The following is a 17,427-nucleotide window of genomic DNA, read 5'->3' on the forward strand; positions in this document are numbered from 1 at the left end:
TACGTGCGTCAAGATGCTAAAAATATCAGTACGGGGAGAATAGCGCGTTAGTTTTTACTTGTAAAGATTGTGTGCGAACTAGTACGGAAACTGATTTGTCGCCACTGACAAATTACTGACCCCCATTTCCCAGTGGGCCATTGACCCACTAGTGAGGAGGCTCACTAGTAACATTCCTGAGACAACTACAGACTAATACCTACCCCCACCCAACACGACTACACGCCATCCACCCTACTCTTTACGACCCCCTATGTACTCACTGCCAAGCATCAGGCACGCTGTACCATATTGTCTGGGAATGTCAACTGAACCCAGACCTTCCCCCCATCCCCAACCCCTCACGCGAGCAGTGGGAGAGTACGCTGGCCAGCTCTTCTCCTGAAACGCAGCTTTTGCTAGCGGAAAGGGCGAAGACAGCCGGTCGTACCAACGGAGTCTTGGACTGAAGACCCCGACCGCAGATATGCTCACTTCAACTGTGATTAAAGTTTCTCTCTCTCTCTCTCTCTCTCTCTCTCTCTCTCTAGTAACATTACTTATAGGCCGATTCCGGAGAGAGAGAGAGAGAGAGAGAGAGAGAGAGAGAAACTTTAATCACAGTTGAAGTGAGCATATCTGCGGTCGGGGTCTTCAGTCCAAGACTCCGTTGGTACGACCGGCTGTCTTCGCCCTTTCCGCTAGCAAAAGCTGCGTTTCAGGAGAAGAGCTGGCCAGCGTACTCTCCCACTGCTCGCGTGAGGGGTTGGGGATGGGGGGAAGGTCTGGGTTCAGTTGACATTCCCAGACAATATGGTACAGCGTGCCTGATGCTTGGCAGTGAGTACATAGGGGGTCGTAAAGAGTAGGGTGGATGGCGTGTAGTCGTGTTGGGTGGGGGTAGGTATTAGTCTGTAGTTGTCTCAGGAATGTTACTAGTGAGCCTCCTCACTAGTGGGTCAATGGCCCACTGGGAAATGGGGGTCAGTAATTTGTCAGTCTCTCTCTCTCTCTCCGGAATTTGTCTCTCTCTCTCTCTCCGGAATCGGCCTATAAGTAATGTTACTAGAGAGAGAGAGAGAGAGAGAGAGAGAGAGAGAGAGAGAGAGAGAGAGAGAGAGAGAGAGAGAGAGACTTTTAGCGTTCAGTTAGTCCAACAAATGCTACTCTAAACGCGACGTTTGCCTTTAAAGGGTGCTTCACTGCCAGTACTGTCATGCTGTGGTGAAGACACCAAAGCGAACATTCAAGGCGGAATGAGTTACAGGTTTCTTTGAGGGAAGCATGTTAACTTCAGTGTCTTTGACCTAAAAAAAATTGTGTAAAATGCGCTTTATATGAAGAACACGTTGTCATTCTTGCTACGCTTGCTGACGTGTACAGGGGTCACAAACTGGCATGCGTCCCGCGGCCGCTTCCGTTTACAATTTCACTTCTTACAGAGTTCCTTCCCGGTAAAAGATTGCAAAAATTGCCTGAATGTTGTACTTAAGTGCGTAATCCATATCAACGTTGTCAGTCGAAGTGTTAAGACCGCCTTGAAGGTTGTTGTCTGAAAACATTGCGAACCAGCTCGGCAGCAGCGTCTCCGCAAGGCACGACTTTGTGTTTAACCTTGCTCTCATTATTCTTGGGCTGCGCTCAGGGTACACAAAATTAGAGGACACACGAACGAAGAAGCAGCATGATCGCAACTATCAGGGTGATTGATCACAAGTAGAATACTCGCATCGGGACCAAAACACGTCGAGAGGGCTACAAGTCACAGATGGAAAGAGGGAAGCTGTGGGAAACAGTTTCGCTGATTCACAGAGACGGTAAAACGTCATAAACCGATGAAAGAAACTTTTTCCTGTGTTCCAATTTATTTGTAACCTAAAGCGCAGACCACGAATAATGCAAAACTAATTAGCCCAATTCCTTCAACTAATTTTTTCTTCGTTTCCCACACAACTTCAGCCCAACGACCACTCAGTGACGCTGAAGAACCTGAGGCCCAACACGGAGTACGTTGTCAGGATTATGCAGGACGGCACGCAAGAAATGGCCATCGTCAAGACGAAAGGTGAGAAACGCCCACATTGGGCGCCATTTTGTCCGTAAAAGTGTCCGTCGAATTTTAGAGCGCAGCTCTTAAAAGCGGCCGCTCTTGTTTCGCGTCGTTTCCCGCTGTCGTCCGTCAATGTTATCGAGCGGACGAGGAGGACCCCGAAGATAGATCGAAGGGGACAGTATGGCGAAAGAGTGAGGGGGGAGGCGGTACGCCGATGGTGCCGCGCGAGTCGTGCTCCGCGGCGACGACGCGCTAACTAGAGTTCCTCCATATAGCTCCCACCTCTAGCGCTAACTCCAGAGCAGCGCAAGCCGTATCGCGTTCGCCGATGACGCGACCACTTCGCTGATGACGCGACCAGACCAGAGGCTCAGCGCCGCCCACGCCATTACCCAGAGGCACGCGTCACCGAAGCAGCAGCTATGCGCCGTCGCCGAGAAGACCCTGAAGTTCGCGCTGCGCTCAAATTTCGCCTTAGGGAGTGTCGTAGTCGTCAGCGAATTTTTTTATACGCCTCTCCTACCGAGAGTCAATGAACTACCGCAGATTTCAAACTCGTATCTGATTATAGACTATGCCTTAAATTTCGTTACGACGCCTTGCGGCAGGGCAGTTATATTTTATCGGTATGATACTGCGATAAAATCGTGCCTCGGGGATTACAGTCGTAAATGCGTGTTTTACGAGTGCGTGTCATTTTGTTCGGATGAGATCTAGATTAAGATGCAGCTTGGCTGCGGACTCATAAACTTCGCGGTGCTGTAGATGCCGGCTTAGCTGATACCTTAAAGTCGTAATGGCTTCGTTACTCGGTGTCGTCTGCGTAAAAATCTCAGCGCCAAAACTGATAAGTATTTGCTCCAAGGCTTGGCTTTGAAGATGGTGGGTTTTTACTTGCGTGCGTGAGGACCTAAGGATATATGTAAGACGCTGCGGACGTCTTACTCTGTCGGTGCTAAGCGATTTCAGCTGCAACAGTCACGCGCTCTTAGACTCAGATCCTACGAAACGAACGCCGCGATTCCGCTAAAAGACAATGTGTGCTTGGAAGACGCTCCGGACGTCTTACTCTAACTGGCGGCGCAGAGCAATTTCAGCTGTAACAGTCGCGTGATCAGATCCTACGAAACGAACGCCGCGATTCCGCGAACAGACAATGTGTGCTTGGTCTCCACTTGTTCATCGCAGTATTCACGTGATCGCCGCGCAGAAAACGAAAGCCCGGCGTTTTGAGTGCGCGGCGCCGGATTTCAAACATGGCGCCCGTGCCGACTTCCCAAACGAGCTCGGCCTCTCGCTTTGTGCGAGTGCTGCGTGCATATATACGACTCTCACGGGAAAGGGAGAAAAAAAAATGAAGGAACGTCTTGTTCGCAGCGCCACCGACACGGTGCTAAACGCACATCACACGTCACGTACGTTCGTCTCGCAGCTGTCGCGCGGGCGTCTGGAGAAACGAGGAGGTGTCGGTCGTGGAGTCGGAAATCCTCTCCCTATAGGAAAGTGAGTTCGGCGGAATAAGAAAGGAAACGCGGCCGACGTACGCAGCACAAGCGGCGGCATTTCGAGGCGCATTCAGGAATGACGTACGGGAGCGAAGCGGTTGGCGCAAGTACACAGTTGCATACGCGCCCAGCCGGTAATAAAAACAAAGCGAAGTGCGGGAGCTAAGGAAAGAGAAACAAGACAAAGCGAGGGTATGCAGTAGAGTGGGGGAGGGGAGCTTCTTTTGTTTTCAGTTCGTGCGAGCGCGGAGGCAAGGACCCGCGGTGGAATGCTCTTAAAACATACATTCTCGCCTGCCGCCACGGAGGTATACCTTCCGCTCCGGTTATAACTCTCTTCGCTCGTGTATCCTCCCTTACTTAACGAGCGCCCCTCCACCCACCGTTGGGCCCCGGGTATATTCTAGCCCTCGTGATGTTCCCGTCTGTCTTCGACATATCGGCGCGGCCTTTTCGGCGGGGTGGAGAGCAGACGATCGCGGCGGCGGTGAGGCTTTTCGTCTGCTCTCGAGACGCTCGGGGAACGCGAGACCCAAGGTCACTTCGGAAACTAGGTTTTCCGAGTCGTCCGAGCGTTAGGTCACGAAGGTTAGCGGAGTGTTTTGGAAGACCCACGCGCCGGTGTTTTTGTTGCGGGTTCGACTCCAAAAGAATGGCTTGTGTTTTTAAAAACATGTTATTCAATGACGCCCACTTCATACTGTGTAGTTCTATCGAGCTGCTATTTTAGAAGCTGTCGTACCCATGGTTTCCGAAGGAAGATAATTTACATGTCAAGGCCGCTAGTTCGAAGTCAAAAATGTTAAGCCGGTAATACGAAACAGGCTTATACATTATACAAACAAAAAACGAATATCCGGAAATTCGCTAGGAAATAGACGAGCGCATTTGACACGAAACTTCGCGGGGTTCAACGTCGGAGCAACGCCCAGTTCATGACAAACAACAGAAAAACACGAAAAACAACTGGGCGAGTTGTTACTAGTTCATGGCTAATGTAACAGCGCGCGCAGACGGAAGACAAAGTAAGGAATATGTCAGGACGAGCGTTGACTCTCACTGAATAGACATTACGTAGCGAACGCCTTTATTTGGACTTTTATTCGGCATGCTCCGAACGACTGCGGTGTTCAGGTGTGTGTGTGTGTGTAGCCTCCATCAGAAATGCAGCCGTCAAAGCTCAAACCGTCGAACCCGACTGCCCCCCGCGGAGGGCATTAATGCGCGTAAGCCTCCGCGCCACGTCTCTTTCGAAGAAGGTCGAGGTCGGCTGAGAACCGGTCACGCATCTCATTTCATCCGCTGTCTTCGCTTGTAACCTAAATCCCTTTCGATAGTCGCGTAGTGCACTTGCTCCAGCTATAAGGAAGCACCTTCAGCGGTGGAGTACATACTTATTCTTATGGCTCGATTTAGACCGGCCTCTGGAATGGGTGCCGTACGGATTTCTTGCAGCGATGGCGAATTTCTACCAGCAGAAGCTCTTCCTTGATTTTAGAGGCGAAGCCCCTTCTGGGCTCGGGCTGTCGGCGTCTTCTGTCGTCTTCGTCGTTCGTATGATGTCGTTACGGTACAAAAGCACCGGGACACTCGTTTTCCAACGCCTCACGCTATACGTTTTATCTCCGTGGGTAAAAATGCGTACTAAAATACACCGGGACACTCGTTTACACCTCGCGCTAGAGAAGTACGTGCTTCAAAGACGCGAGACTTTTACAGCAACGCTGTATAACTGTTCCTCCCTCAACGGTTTGATCTCCGTGGGCAAAAACTCCAAGGCGCCATAATTACACTTATACACTGCATGGTTCGCCACCTCCTCAGGCTTCACGTTAGAGGAGATGGCCCGGGGTTTTTACACTTTGTCATCACTGAGCAGCGTGGAAGTGCCCGTTTTACAGCCAAGAAGCTTCCTCGGTGTCTTCCCAGACTTTTTACAGAATAGCTGTCTTGCGCCAAGTTCGGACCAAAACTGCGTGCGCCTGTCGGGTCGCGACGACAACGATATAGCACGCGTTGGCTAATGAGCTGGTGTAAAACGCTCTGTACCTTTCCATCTGCATGGTATAAGTATCTTGGGAACGATTATGCTAAAATTGGCCGCTAAGACGACTCTATCATTACGCCGCGTGTCATTTGCTTATCATAATCAGTCCAGAGTGAGGTTGCAAACTTCGCACAATTCCTGTCTGATGCCAATGCATGGCAGTCAATGGCGGGAGCATGGTTAGAGATTATCCCGAACCGAATTATATGATAATCAATTTATAATTAATTCTAAGAAAGTATTTGGTCAATGTAGGATACACCGTTTGTAAGGCACCGATTTTTCATAACATGCGCTAGGGAAGCACAAGCATATGCGTCTAGTTCAGACCGTGAACGTAAATGCCTCACCATACATAACTGAATACAGTTATCCACTAATACAACTTCGCTGGTCTTCCAAGTTCACAGTATAGTTAAAGGTCTCTAAAATTTGTTGTTTGTCGGCATTCCTTAGAGCCTTGGTCGGCCGGTGCCAATTTCAAATATTATTCTTCTGGGCACAGTAATAAACATTCTTTCACTTCACACACGCTTTCCTCCGAATGAAGCCGACCGAAACTAGAATTCGGTGGGCAGCCCTAGATACCGTAAATGTCGAGCTGAGTTTGGGGTCCGCCACAAATATACGTTCCTAGCCGCCGTCGGGGAGCTGAGACCTCACTTTTCTCCCCCCTTCGATTCTGATCATGGCGACCGCCTCCCCCGCCGACTCCCCTCGAAAGAACGCAAGGGCCCCGATTGAAAGAGCTCTCTCGTGAAAAAAGCTCGTAAAAGGACAGACACCGAAGCCGCCGGCGCCGAAACTTTGGCCTTGCCGAAAGCACCTTTCGGCGAACGCCTTCGGCTCTCCAAGGTCAGAAGGTGTGTCAGGTTACCCCCCCGCCCCGTACTTTTTGTTTCTTTCTCCCAGGAGTCAGTCCGGCGGTAAATACAGAGCAAGGTTGCGCGGCCGTTTTTCCTTTCCTTTTGGCTTCCGATAGTTTCGTATTTCACCCCCCCCCCTCCCTCGTTTCTGCCCTTGCAGTACACCGACGCCTGCCCACTGCAAGTCGCTGGTCGCTTTTGTTTTCGCAGCTGTTGCATTAGAAGCCTGTGCGCACAGTGTTGGCGTTTTCGCGTTGATGCCCCCCCCCCCCCCCCCCCCCCCCCTTTTTTTTATTCCGCCATAGTTTGTTTCGGTCAGCCTTTGCGCGCTATTTATGGTCTGGTGATAAAAATGTGCAGGGAGTACTCCTTCGTTACGCTACACTGCAATGAAAACCGATGTGGTCGTTTGAAAGCGGTAATAAAGTGGAAGTGGGGCCAAATGAACCGCCCTCTGCGGTAGTCTCGCTTTTTAGCGACGCGTAAGCCATGAAAACAAGCCGCTGTGTTTGCTCTTTGTTTTCCTCCATTTTTTACTGGTAGTATTCTAATTTCTTCTCCAGCGAGGGGTACAGCATTTTACGAGCGTCTGTGGGTTTGATGCATATACTCTTCCAGGTCAAAATATGTAATTTTTTTCCCTCGCGGCAATGCGTACGTTACTAAAGTGGAGAGAGTGATAAAAGTGCGCGTCTGCACAACCACTGCTTTGAAAGCGGCCGCCGGGTTGGACGAACTTTCTGTATACTAATTTAAAGGGACCCTGCAACACTTCCGATAAACACTTTCACTCTTCCCTTCACTTCTGGAAGTACTGCGAAAGCTAATGTTATCGTTAACACGGAGCGGCACTGCGTCATTTGCTCGCCGCAGCGGATGCACATTCCCTTTGTGCTTTGCTTTTGTGGCTATCGAATGCGTTCATCGCTGCAACTGAAGGAAATCTAGCCAATAGCCGCTACACTGCTGTAATGACGTCATTCGAGCAATCGAAGAATGCCAAGACCGGGAAAGAGAGAAAAATCCTTTGAGCGAGTTTCTAGTTATCTCATGGACTTAGAGCAGTAAATTTTGGCTGAGGGGCTTTGCGACCCCCTGATATAAGTACTGGATGTGTTGGTTGACTACGCTCTGCAAGCATTTAAGATTTACAAAAAAGTTGACAAAAGTGTTGCAACTTGCAGGGTCCCTTTAAAGCGGTGAAAGCGTGACTGCCGCAAAGCAGACTCCATGTTTTCTGTGCTGTTACTAACCGTGCTGTCATCCGTAGGGGGTCACGCTTTCTGCGCAAAGTGTTGAAACCTGCAGCTGCACGAGAACTGCTTCCAGTTGCTGGGAATTAACTGCTCTCCATACGTGAATTCAGTCAATCCTGTTTTCTTCTTATACGCCGGGATGCAAAAATGGGTCCCACCGGAATGGGTTCCAGTTCCGTCCTTTCAAAACCTGCTGGGGGGAAACAGGGCGAGTTCCTTCCAGGATCGATTTGACACGGAACCGCTTCCGTTTGGGCCAGTCTAAATTTGCAGCACGGAAAACGGATACAACAGAATTTCATCAACAGAAGTTTGTCGCGCAACCGGAATTGCGCTGCTAGGGCAGACTAGAGCCACTAAATAAGCTATATGTACACGCTACTAAACGTACGCTACTAAGGAAGCTTTTATTTGATGTTGCTAGCGCAGACAGACCACGCCGCGTCAGTCGGAATGACGCGTCCGTGAATTTTCTTTAAAGACGAGCACCTTAGGGCTCGGGCTGTCGGCGTCTCCTGTCGTTGTCGTCTCGTGTAGTCATGGTACTAAAACACCGGGACACTCGTTCTCCTAAGCCTCGCGCTAGAACGATATAGTATGCATGCTTCAAAGACAAGAGAATTTTACAGCAAAGCTGTATTCCTCTACCCCCAACGGTTTGATCTCCGTGGGCAAAAACGCCAAGGCGCCAAGAGTACACTTATACACTGCATGCTTCGCACACCCCCAGGTTCCACGTTAGTGGAGATGGCCCGGGATTTTTTTTTGTTGTTGTTCTTGTTCTGTCCCACCCTTCACTTCTTTTCGGCCGTCGGCCTTTACGCCCGTGAGTCGATATTTCGGCCGGCGCACGTTAAAGATCCCCAGGCGGTCAGAACTACTTCAGAAACTACTGCGTGCCTCATAGTTCAGCTGTAGCATTAGTGAGTTAAACTTATCGTCGTTATATCTCGGCCGTTTTTCGCGCAGACATGCCGACGCCGGCTGCCGCCAAGGTCCTGGTGACCCAGGTGTCGCCGGGCAGCCTCGGCCTCGCCTGGGACGACTTCAAGCTGCCCAGCTACGACGCCGGCTACGTCGTCCAGCACCGGCTACTCAGCACCGGCAGCGACGAACCCTGGGAGCAGGAACAGGTGAGCAGGGGTCTGATCATCAGCGTCATCATCATCATTACCACCTCCATCACCATCCCACATTATGTACACTGCAGGATTGAGGCCTCTCCCCTCCTGACTTCATACTGCTCCTAATCTGCGCTTCACAATTACTTTGACGAGAGTGTAAAGTTGGGCTTTTTGGTGATGCATTCTTGTAGGCTAAGCGCGAGGCGGACACAGGACGAGACAAGAGATGGGACGAGGACGAGCGCTCGTCCTCGTCCCATCTCTTGTCTCGTCCGGTGTCTGCCTCGCGCTTTGCCTACAAGAACGATTACTTTGTTCGGCCCGCAATTCCGTTATTTTCCCCAGTATCGATTTAAATTCGATAGTGTCTTCAATTGAAAATGTATTTCAATTCGATAGTCGATAGTGAATAGGCTATCAATTTGATAGCGCACTATCAATTTCCCACTATCGAGTTATCAGCAAGCCAACTTCCTCATCTGACAGGGATAATGATGGGTGGCTCATGCAATCCTGTCCCATTCTTTTAATGTGGAAAGCTGACTTCAGAGCTGTGAGTGAGTAAGGGTGACCGAAAAGCTTGCAGCTGTATGTGTGCATAAATGTTGTTTTTGTTAAATAAAATTGGTTGATAGTCTGCGCCTGTGTTCGTCCTTCGTTCCTTTTCCCCGCCGTCTTAGCGCTGTTCGAAGTATGCAACCACCGTACCAACTAGCTCGTCTTTCTTTACTGACGCAGAGGAGGTCTGCCCCTCCATGCACCGCGCAAAGCTACGAGTAAAGAATCGATTTCACCATAACTATACGGTTTTCTGTGTCCCACTCCCCCTGCAGTTCGGCAACATTCCTCTGGCAACGCTGGAGAACCTGAAGCCCCAGACTGGCTACCAGGTGCAGGTGTCCGTGTGGGACGACAAGGAGGCCGGAAAGCTGGGAACCAAGTCCGAGGTCCTCACCGTCTTCACCGCAGGTATGTGCCGACCTCCTGCTACGACGGACGAGTCCAGACGGTGAACCAAACCTGAACTCGAGTCATCTTAACCTGCTTCTTTTAAGGCGAGGCTTTCCACGTCCTTGTTATGGCGATGTTGTCCCAAAACGCGCTGCAGGAAAGCCAACATACACAATGGGTTTCCGTGAAGGCACATCAAGCGCCCCAAGCAACGCTTCCCGTGGTCGGAATCGCGTTATGGAGCCGACATCCATCCGACTGCGCCATTCCGACACGGTAGAACTTCGGACTTTGACTTGCAATCACTCAGGTTGCAGGGAAAAAGCTTAAAGGAGTACTGACACGAAATTTTGCTGTTCCGTTTTTGTCGCTGCTATTCGTGCCTACCAGCCCACTAATCATAGAATGACAGATTAGACGGTCGAGCGCAGCGTAAACATTCATTTACGGCGTCGTTTATTCGTGCCAGTTTCGGTTTCGACAAAGCGAACGCCAAGCGGCCGCCATGACAGGAGGTAACACGTGACGTCACCATTCTTGCCGTATCTCTGCCGCTCTGGAAGCGCGCGCGCGCAAGCGAGCGCCGAGACAGGCCGACGTCTTCACCGTCCCCACAGGCCCGGGCAGCATGACGTCAGTCCCAAAACTATGACGTGTACACATGTCCGAGCAGCGCGCGCCAACCACAGCCAGCGCGTCCGCTTCGTCACGGGAGCTCCGACGTCGGCAGTTTGGTGTCAGATGATGTCATGTCGGTCCGCTCTGGGCTTTTTCGTGCGGGCGAAGATTAAAACGGATTTTAAATATGTTTCGCTGAACGGTTGCTGTTAAACTTTGCTGGGAGATATCTCCTGATAAAAAGGAAGCGTTCTACATAGTTATCTCAGCTTTGAAATTTCGTGTCAGTACTCCTTTAACGTTTTAACCATCTTTCTCGCTGATTTTGATTTTTTTTATTAGTTACGGCGAGCGTTCACCGTTATTATTGTGCGAGCAACAGACGGGGCATTTTGGTAAAAAGGAAATTCGCCGTCGGTTCCGCGGGCATAAAGCGGCAGAAGTACGGAACGAACGAGCGCGTACGGAGAGGAATGACGTAAGCCGAGCCGACGACGACATTTGGCTGCGGTTGCGCTGCGTTCGCAACCGCTGCCCAACTAGTCGTTGGGCAGACGTTAAAGGGACACTAAAGGGTGGAAACAAGTTGGCCTGTATCGGTAATTACAGAGAAAAGCATTTCTCGTTCCGGCGGGGAAAAATATGAACACTCCAAGCGAGGCCGCTCGGCCAGACAACCGCTGTCGCCATCGTCCAAGGCGTCGGCCATGGCTTGCAGACGTAAAAGTTACCGCGGCCAGTTTGAGAGCGCCTATTGACCGCACCGGTGCCTCGCTCCTATTTTGTGACGCGATGGCTACGTCACGAAAAAAATGACAAGGGAAGCGGGTGAGAGAAATGCCAGCTTTGTTTGCTTATATCTCAGCAAATAACGCTTCTTTGCTCGTCGAACAGAAGCCGAGAGAGCTAGAAACGTATGATCTTTCAGTTAAAAGAAAATTTCATTCAGCCTTTAGTAGAAGCCGTGGCAGCTCGTCCCCTGCCTCCATCCCGACGCGCCCGTCGCGCGGTGTCTCCAGGCGTCCCGTCGCCCCTCGCAAGTGTTGCAATGGCGTGTGCTGCCAGTGCAGAGCTGAAAAGGCATCAAAGGAGGACGGAATGGGAATGGCGGCGACGGAATACCGACACCGGTGGACAATACAAAGAGCAGCAGGCAGCCAATGCCGCTGCTAAAGCGAGCAAACGTGGCCGCTGTGTTGGTTGTAGGGCAAAGCGCGGTTGGCACGGAGTGCGAGCGTTTTTGCTCCGACTTTTAAAGCTGGCACAAAAGGCGTGCGCATTGAGACTAGCTTCAAGGTCGCGAGAGAGAGAGGAATGGGATGCTGCTGCATCCTTAAAGATCCCATCACTGGGTCATCTTTCATTACGTTGATCGCAATGAAAGGTGACCCCCCACCTCCCCCATTCGCCCACGATCGTAGTAGAGAGTTATTGCAGAGCAGAGAAGCGGTCCCAGTACGGTACCCGGTGGGAAACTGGCGCAACTGCACGTGCGCAGAGACAGAAAAACTGGTTTGGCGCATGCGCAGGTGTTCGGGGTACCGTAGCAGGGCTGGTTCTCCGCTCTGTTATAACTCTCCACTATCGAATATCTTTACGTGGTTGCGTAAACATATGGTTGGAATCGCTCGAGCAACGCTGAAAAAGGTCCCTTGCAATTTTTTTAGACCTTTGCCAACCTCTCACACTGTCGTGACACCCCGCTATTGTGACACCCCGTGCCCTCCGTACACTTTCGGCACTCACGGGCGCCGAAAGTGTGCGGAGGGCACGGGGTGTCACAGCAGCGAATGCCTAGGTCTTCTCTAACTGGCTTCGGCCAAGCTTGGCAACGACCTCGCTGGTGTCTTTTGATAGCAACGGAAGGTCGCGCAGAGACTCGACGTAATTCGCGGTACGTGACACACGGCAGCGGCCGACCATCACGTGCCTGTCACCCGCGGCCTCAATGCTCGGCGTAGGTTCCGCTGCATAGAATCGAGTTAGGAGACGGAAGAAGCCGCGTACGGTTTCCTGGAAGCATTGAAGAGTCCCTTTGTTGCGAGAGTGCGTACGCGCCGGCTACGCATCGCTGTTGTCTGTCGGCGTTGTGGCGGCCGCGAAGCGAGTAGGAGGGTTGTTGTTCGTCCGTTCGGTTACGGCACGTTACCAAGGCCGCGCGTATATAACGGGACGGACGTCCGTTTTAACAGCTGCCACTTTTGCGTACGTTACGGAGTTGTGGCGGGAGTTTGCTTCCCAGCACTTCTAGGCACGAGCCGTCGTGAAGTAATAACAGCGGTGCTGTTTAGGGCCCGACATGTCCTCCGTCCCCGCCGCCTGCGGTCACGCTGCCAGTCGAGAACCAGATGGCAAAAACCGGTTCCCGGTATCGAAAAATTCTTTAAAAATAAAAAAGAAGTTCCCGGGGTCTTCATATTTTGACATGAGACGGCTTATATGGACTCCGAAAGAAGCCTTCCCAGCAAGGCATTTGTGTTTAAGGGTGAAGCCTACTTCAAGGGGATCGGCAATAGCTTGGGCTTTGTAAGTAGGCTTACCCACATTGCCTGTTGCGCAGTGAAACATGGGCATCTAAGTAGGGAGTATGATAACAGAAAACGGCTCTCACTCTATCCCGAAACAAATTATGTCACAATTAGCCGCTAAGACAACTCTACCACTACACCAAGTTTTATAACATCGTAATTCCCATTACGCACACACAAATAAAAAGCCGAAGCTAAACGTAATCTTTATGAAGACAATCCACTGTTCCGCTGCTTCAGCAGATTTCACACTGGGTGGAACTGGGTTTACTTTTGTTATTCGTTAACTTATTTTTTTTGTATTCGTCTTGTACAGTTAATTAAAATAAAGAGGCTAGTTAAATAAGCACCTGAAATTGAGAGAGTAATGCGGTTTCGCATCATTAAAATCATTCAGGTGTGCGTTAATTCAAGGTGCAGTGAAAGTACAACACACAAAGATGGCGCAGCGTCACCGCAGCTCGCTAAGTTAATCGTAGCGCTCGCCTACGATTTTTGTTATTTTATTTTGCATTACTTCGCCGCAGCCCATTAATTATTAACCGTATAACTGCAAAACAGCGTTATACTCTTTTCAATGAAGGAACTTGCAGTAATGTCGGGCGAGGTGTCACTCGCAACAACCGCGAAGTTTGTGCTTGGCTTTCTGTGAGAAAGGCACGGTAATCATCTCCACTCGTGAGCGTTTTCCGCCTGTCCAGCGCAACTTGCTTGATTGCACTGAGTAGAATTGCTTGCCAAAAAAAAGGCGACATTTGTTAACTTATTGCACACATTTTAGCAAGCTGAAAGTCCTGCACTGCGCCACGATTGAATTTCGTGATCTCGGTGCTATTGGCTCCGTAATTCGTGCGCTAGTATACGCGTAAGTTAGGAAATGAATTTGACCCCACCAATCTGGGTGTGCTCCGAGTATCTCTAGGTTTCTCGGAACCTGCGTCTCGCCAGAGTTATTCAAGGCGTTTCATTGGTCTCGCGGAACAACGGAAACAACTCCAGTGGTTGTGGTTTGGGAAGGGGTCCTATTCATCGGGTATTTCCCCATCCGCGATCAAGGCACCCTTTTTCTGTTTCCGCCGCTATCGATAATAACAACGTGCGTTCCAACAAAGGGGCTTTTAATCGAAGGAACCCACAGACCCGCTCTGCGTGGCTGTAGCGCCAGTTCGTATTGAGTATAGCGACCCGGTGAATTAGCGTCGTCAGAAAATTACTGCCTCTGGACACTCGATAAACACATGCATTTCCGACCGCTGTTACACACAAAACACAAGTTAGCCTGAATGGGAGTTTCTTGGCTGGAATACGTCTTTTAAACTCCTCACGACAGGCGGCCTGCTCCCACATGTGGTAGTATGATGGTGGAAAAACTGCCAGTTTACACCGGGGGCCACAAGCCGTCGTAAATAAGCGCATTTACCACGGTTGTACCTCTTCACAAAACGCAGTATCTGGCTGTGATTACTGCGTTTGTCCTAATGGGAGTATTAAAAACTCCCGCGCCACCTCCATTTCCTTCTCTTCCTCCTTCACCCCTTCCTCCTCTACGCGTCCTTACAAAATGGCTGCCAGTTGGTGTCGTGTGTCGTGTGAGCTCCAGCGTCCCCGAAAATTCATTGCCAGTGTGAACTTGCGGCCGGACGAACGGATGTGAAGTGATTCCCAACAACCGAAGCTCGTTGCGAACATTGTGGAACCAGCCTGGACTGACGTGCGACGGACTGCAACGTCGCCTCCGTGTCACCGACCTTCGAGCCGACGGAATACGCCAGCGAGCCGACGCGAGGCCTAAATGCAGTGATCGCTGAGAGTGGCACGTTAAAAACAACGCGGTTGTGCCTCTGCGAGGTGGTTGAAGGTAAGATTTTCACGTTTTTTATTGTACGCAACATTTTGGGAGACTTGTGCCCCTTCTAGAGTCAAATAAACTCAACGTGTTTCCCGCGCCACTGCACGGGCGATTCTCCGCCGCTGGAGGTGAGCGTTGTGCGTGAAAGACGGCACCATGCCCGGAACGTCATTGGGGAGGCCGAACGGTGTGAAAGCAATGCGTATTTGCGCGGGTCTCGAGCAGAACACTCACTGGTTCACACTCGCAAGCAGAATGAAAACTGTCCGAACTCTGGACGGCTGTTAGGTGTTTTTGTTAGGCTGTGTCTGTGGCTTACTGGCAAGCGAGGGTGAAGTTGGCCGGTCAAACGTCGCAGGGCGGCCGCTTTTTTTGAGAAGTAGGTGTGGTGCCAGCCGCGCCTGCTACGAGGAGGGTGACTGCCGCGTGCCGCCGGCGATGAATTGCTTTCACTGGAAAGGGAGACGGTCGGGGCCCCGTGGGAGCTCTCCGTACGCTAGGCCGTGGTGTAACTATAAACAGCAAACGCCATTCGAGGGAGCATTCTGTAGAGTCGACAGACGACTGCTTATTATTTTTTTTTTTGAAGGGGGGCACGCGCAGGCGTCACACCGACCGAAATTTTTCCTTAACTTTCGGTGAGGGGGGAGAGGGGCAGTGTGGGGGATAAAACCTGAAGCTCGTTCCCAGAACACTACACGCAAGGAAAAGAGGGAAAGGAAGCATTTTGAGAAGTTGGTCGCCACAAGGGTCGCGCACCTTTTTGAACAGCAGAACACTTCGTTTTGACGAACTAGTGAGCGCAGGTGTCTCGGACAGAAGTGCAATTTTGCGTAGCTTTAAACATTACGGAAAGTTGGACACAAGAGTGACTAGTTCAGCGTCTTTACAGTGCTGTTTCTTTTTTTTTTTTTTCAGGTCAGATGCCCAATATGCTTATGTATTTGTTACCGCAGATTTAAAGCGTTTTGCTATCACTCTAATGAATGTGCTGCTGTGGCTTCCAGAAGAACGTGCCAGGGGGTGCGGCAACGTCAGCGTTTGGGAGGCAGGTGCAAGCAAACAACGCACCGACGACATGCTGACCTCATTGTTTGCAAATGGCTTAAATTTTTTTCGTTGAGGAGTGTTGTAGTAGATAAAGTTCTTACCAAGATACCTTGTGTTCTCGATGTAGGTGTTTTGTTTATTCAGTGTTTTTATTGTCTTATTAACGTGTTCACACGTATATCGTATCCATGTAATTTTTATGCAATAAATTGACTGTGCAGAAAACAAACTTTTCACGTTTCGCCATTCAACGTTTGAAGCGGAAAAAGACTAGAAATTACGTGATCCCCTACGAAAAATAAAAATGCGGCCTGTGCCCTTATTAGAACTCCCAAATGCAGTAATAAATTCCACTGCAGCGCATATATATGAAGCGCACAAAAACACACACAAAAAAAAAACCTGGAATGCAGGTCAACACTGCTCCCAATGCGCCCCCTGAAAACTCCCAGTTGGAGGAAACAATACACTCCCAATGGTACCCCTGGAAACTCCCATTGTAGTGGCAGTAAAATGAAACTCCTATATGCTACTGAAAAAACTGCCGAAATTATGGGAGTAAGGCGAAACTCCCATTGGAAGGAGTTTTGAAAACTCCGAATTGGTACTGAGTTATGACACAAGCCATTTACTCCCATTCCGGCTTATTTGTGTTCTGTGTGTATGTGGCTGGGCTTTTCTTGGCTCACTGCCAAGGCCAGGCACGGCTTATACCCTGTTTTAGGTAGAGCGCAGACTCGCTGTGAAATAAACAGAAAAGTTGTCCAGTCTCTGCTCTATCCTTCTGTATTTATCCGTTTCCAGAAGGAAAAGCGGGAAGCATTGCAACGTGTGTCAATTTTTCTGTCGGCAGCGCCTGGACTGGACAAGAAAGATATCTTGCCAATAGATCTCTCGAGTATGCCAGACGGCTCGACGAAGAGAAAGGTGGCAGATGGACAATGATAGGAACACGAGACTACGAAACTCGCGAAGCTGAGTTACAAATTAAGTCTAACGGCGTTATACAACAGAATTTTAAGTGCAGAGCACTTCAGGGGCTCGCCTTGTCGTCGTGCTCGCTCACAATGTCACGCGACTGCCGGAATCAGGCGGCGCAGCGAGATAACGGACCCGAATAGAGCCCCACGGCGTACGGTAGCGGCGTAAGACAGAGGCTTCGAAAACCAAACGGTTTATATAGCCATAAGCGTTCCAAACTCCTGAACCACCGCCGCTTGTCATACATCTCCCCGTTGTTTAGCGCAACGCAAACTGCAGGTACATTTGAGGCAAAACCTGTGTACATAACCAGCAGCCCTCGCGTCCATTTGGTTAGGAACGCCCGCTGGGTTGGCTTTTACGGCACTAAGCGAAAAAAGTGGCCGCTAAGAACGGGGCGCCCCAAACTGGGCAGTAAGGCGCCGGCAAGTGCGAGATCCCGCTCGCGCTGTTCCAGGCAGGGGGCGCGCGAGCACTGCGAAGGCGGGAAATTTGAATTGCATCGGACAAACCGCCGTTCAATTCATCAAGAGAGGAGTGAAACAGGGAGGCGAAGAGCGTGATGGGTGGTATCAGTGAGCGGATAACGGCGCCACAGCCCGTTATGGCGGATCACTGCT

The 17,427-nt window shown here is 50.5% G+C and overlaps 1 protein-coding gene across 5 annotated transcripts in view; it reads left to right on the top strand.

Annotated features, from left to right (window-relative positions):
* Positions 1 to 17,427, top strand: part of LOC144149908 (uncharacterized) — a 165,144-nt gene that overhangs the window by 110,331 nt on the left and 37,386 nt on the right. For all 5 annotated transcript variants that reach the window (XM_077681635.1, XM_077681638.1, XM_077681639.1 and 2 more), the window contains exons 3-5: positions 1,939 to 2,044; positions 8,676 to 8,839; positions 9,664 to 9,799. In XM_077681635.1, coding sequence (XP_077537761.1) covers positions 1,939 to 2,044; positions 8,676 to 8,839; positions 9,664 to 9,799 — 406 coding nt within the window. The remainder of the gene's footprint in view (positions 1 to 1,938; positions 2,045 to 8,675; positions 8,840 to 9,663; positions 9,800 to 17,427) is intronic.

The sequence above is a fragment of the Haemaphysalis longicornis genome, unplaced genomic scaffold (assembly GCF_048455015.1).
Source record: "Haemaphysalis longicornis isolate Haplotype H1 unplaced genomic scaffold, Haemaphysalis longicornis Haplotype H1 scaffold_8, whole genome shotgun sequence".
Lineage (NCBI taxonomy): Eukaryota > Metazoa > Arthropoda > Arachnida > Ixodida > Ixodidae > Haemaphysalis > Haemaphysalis longicornis.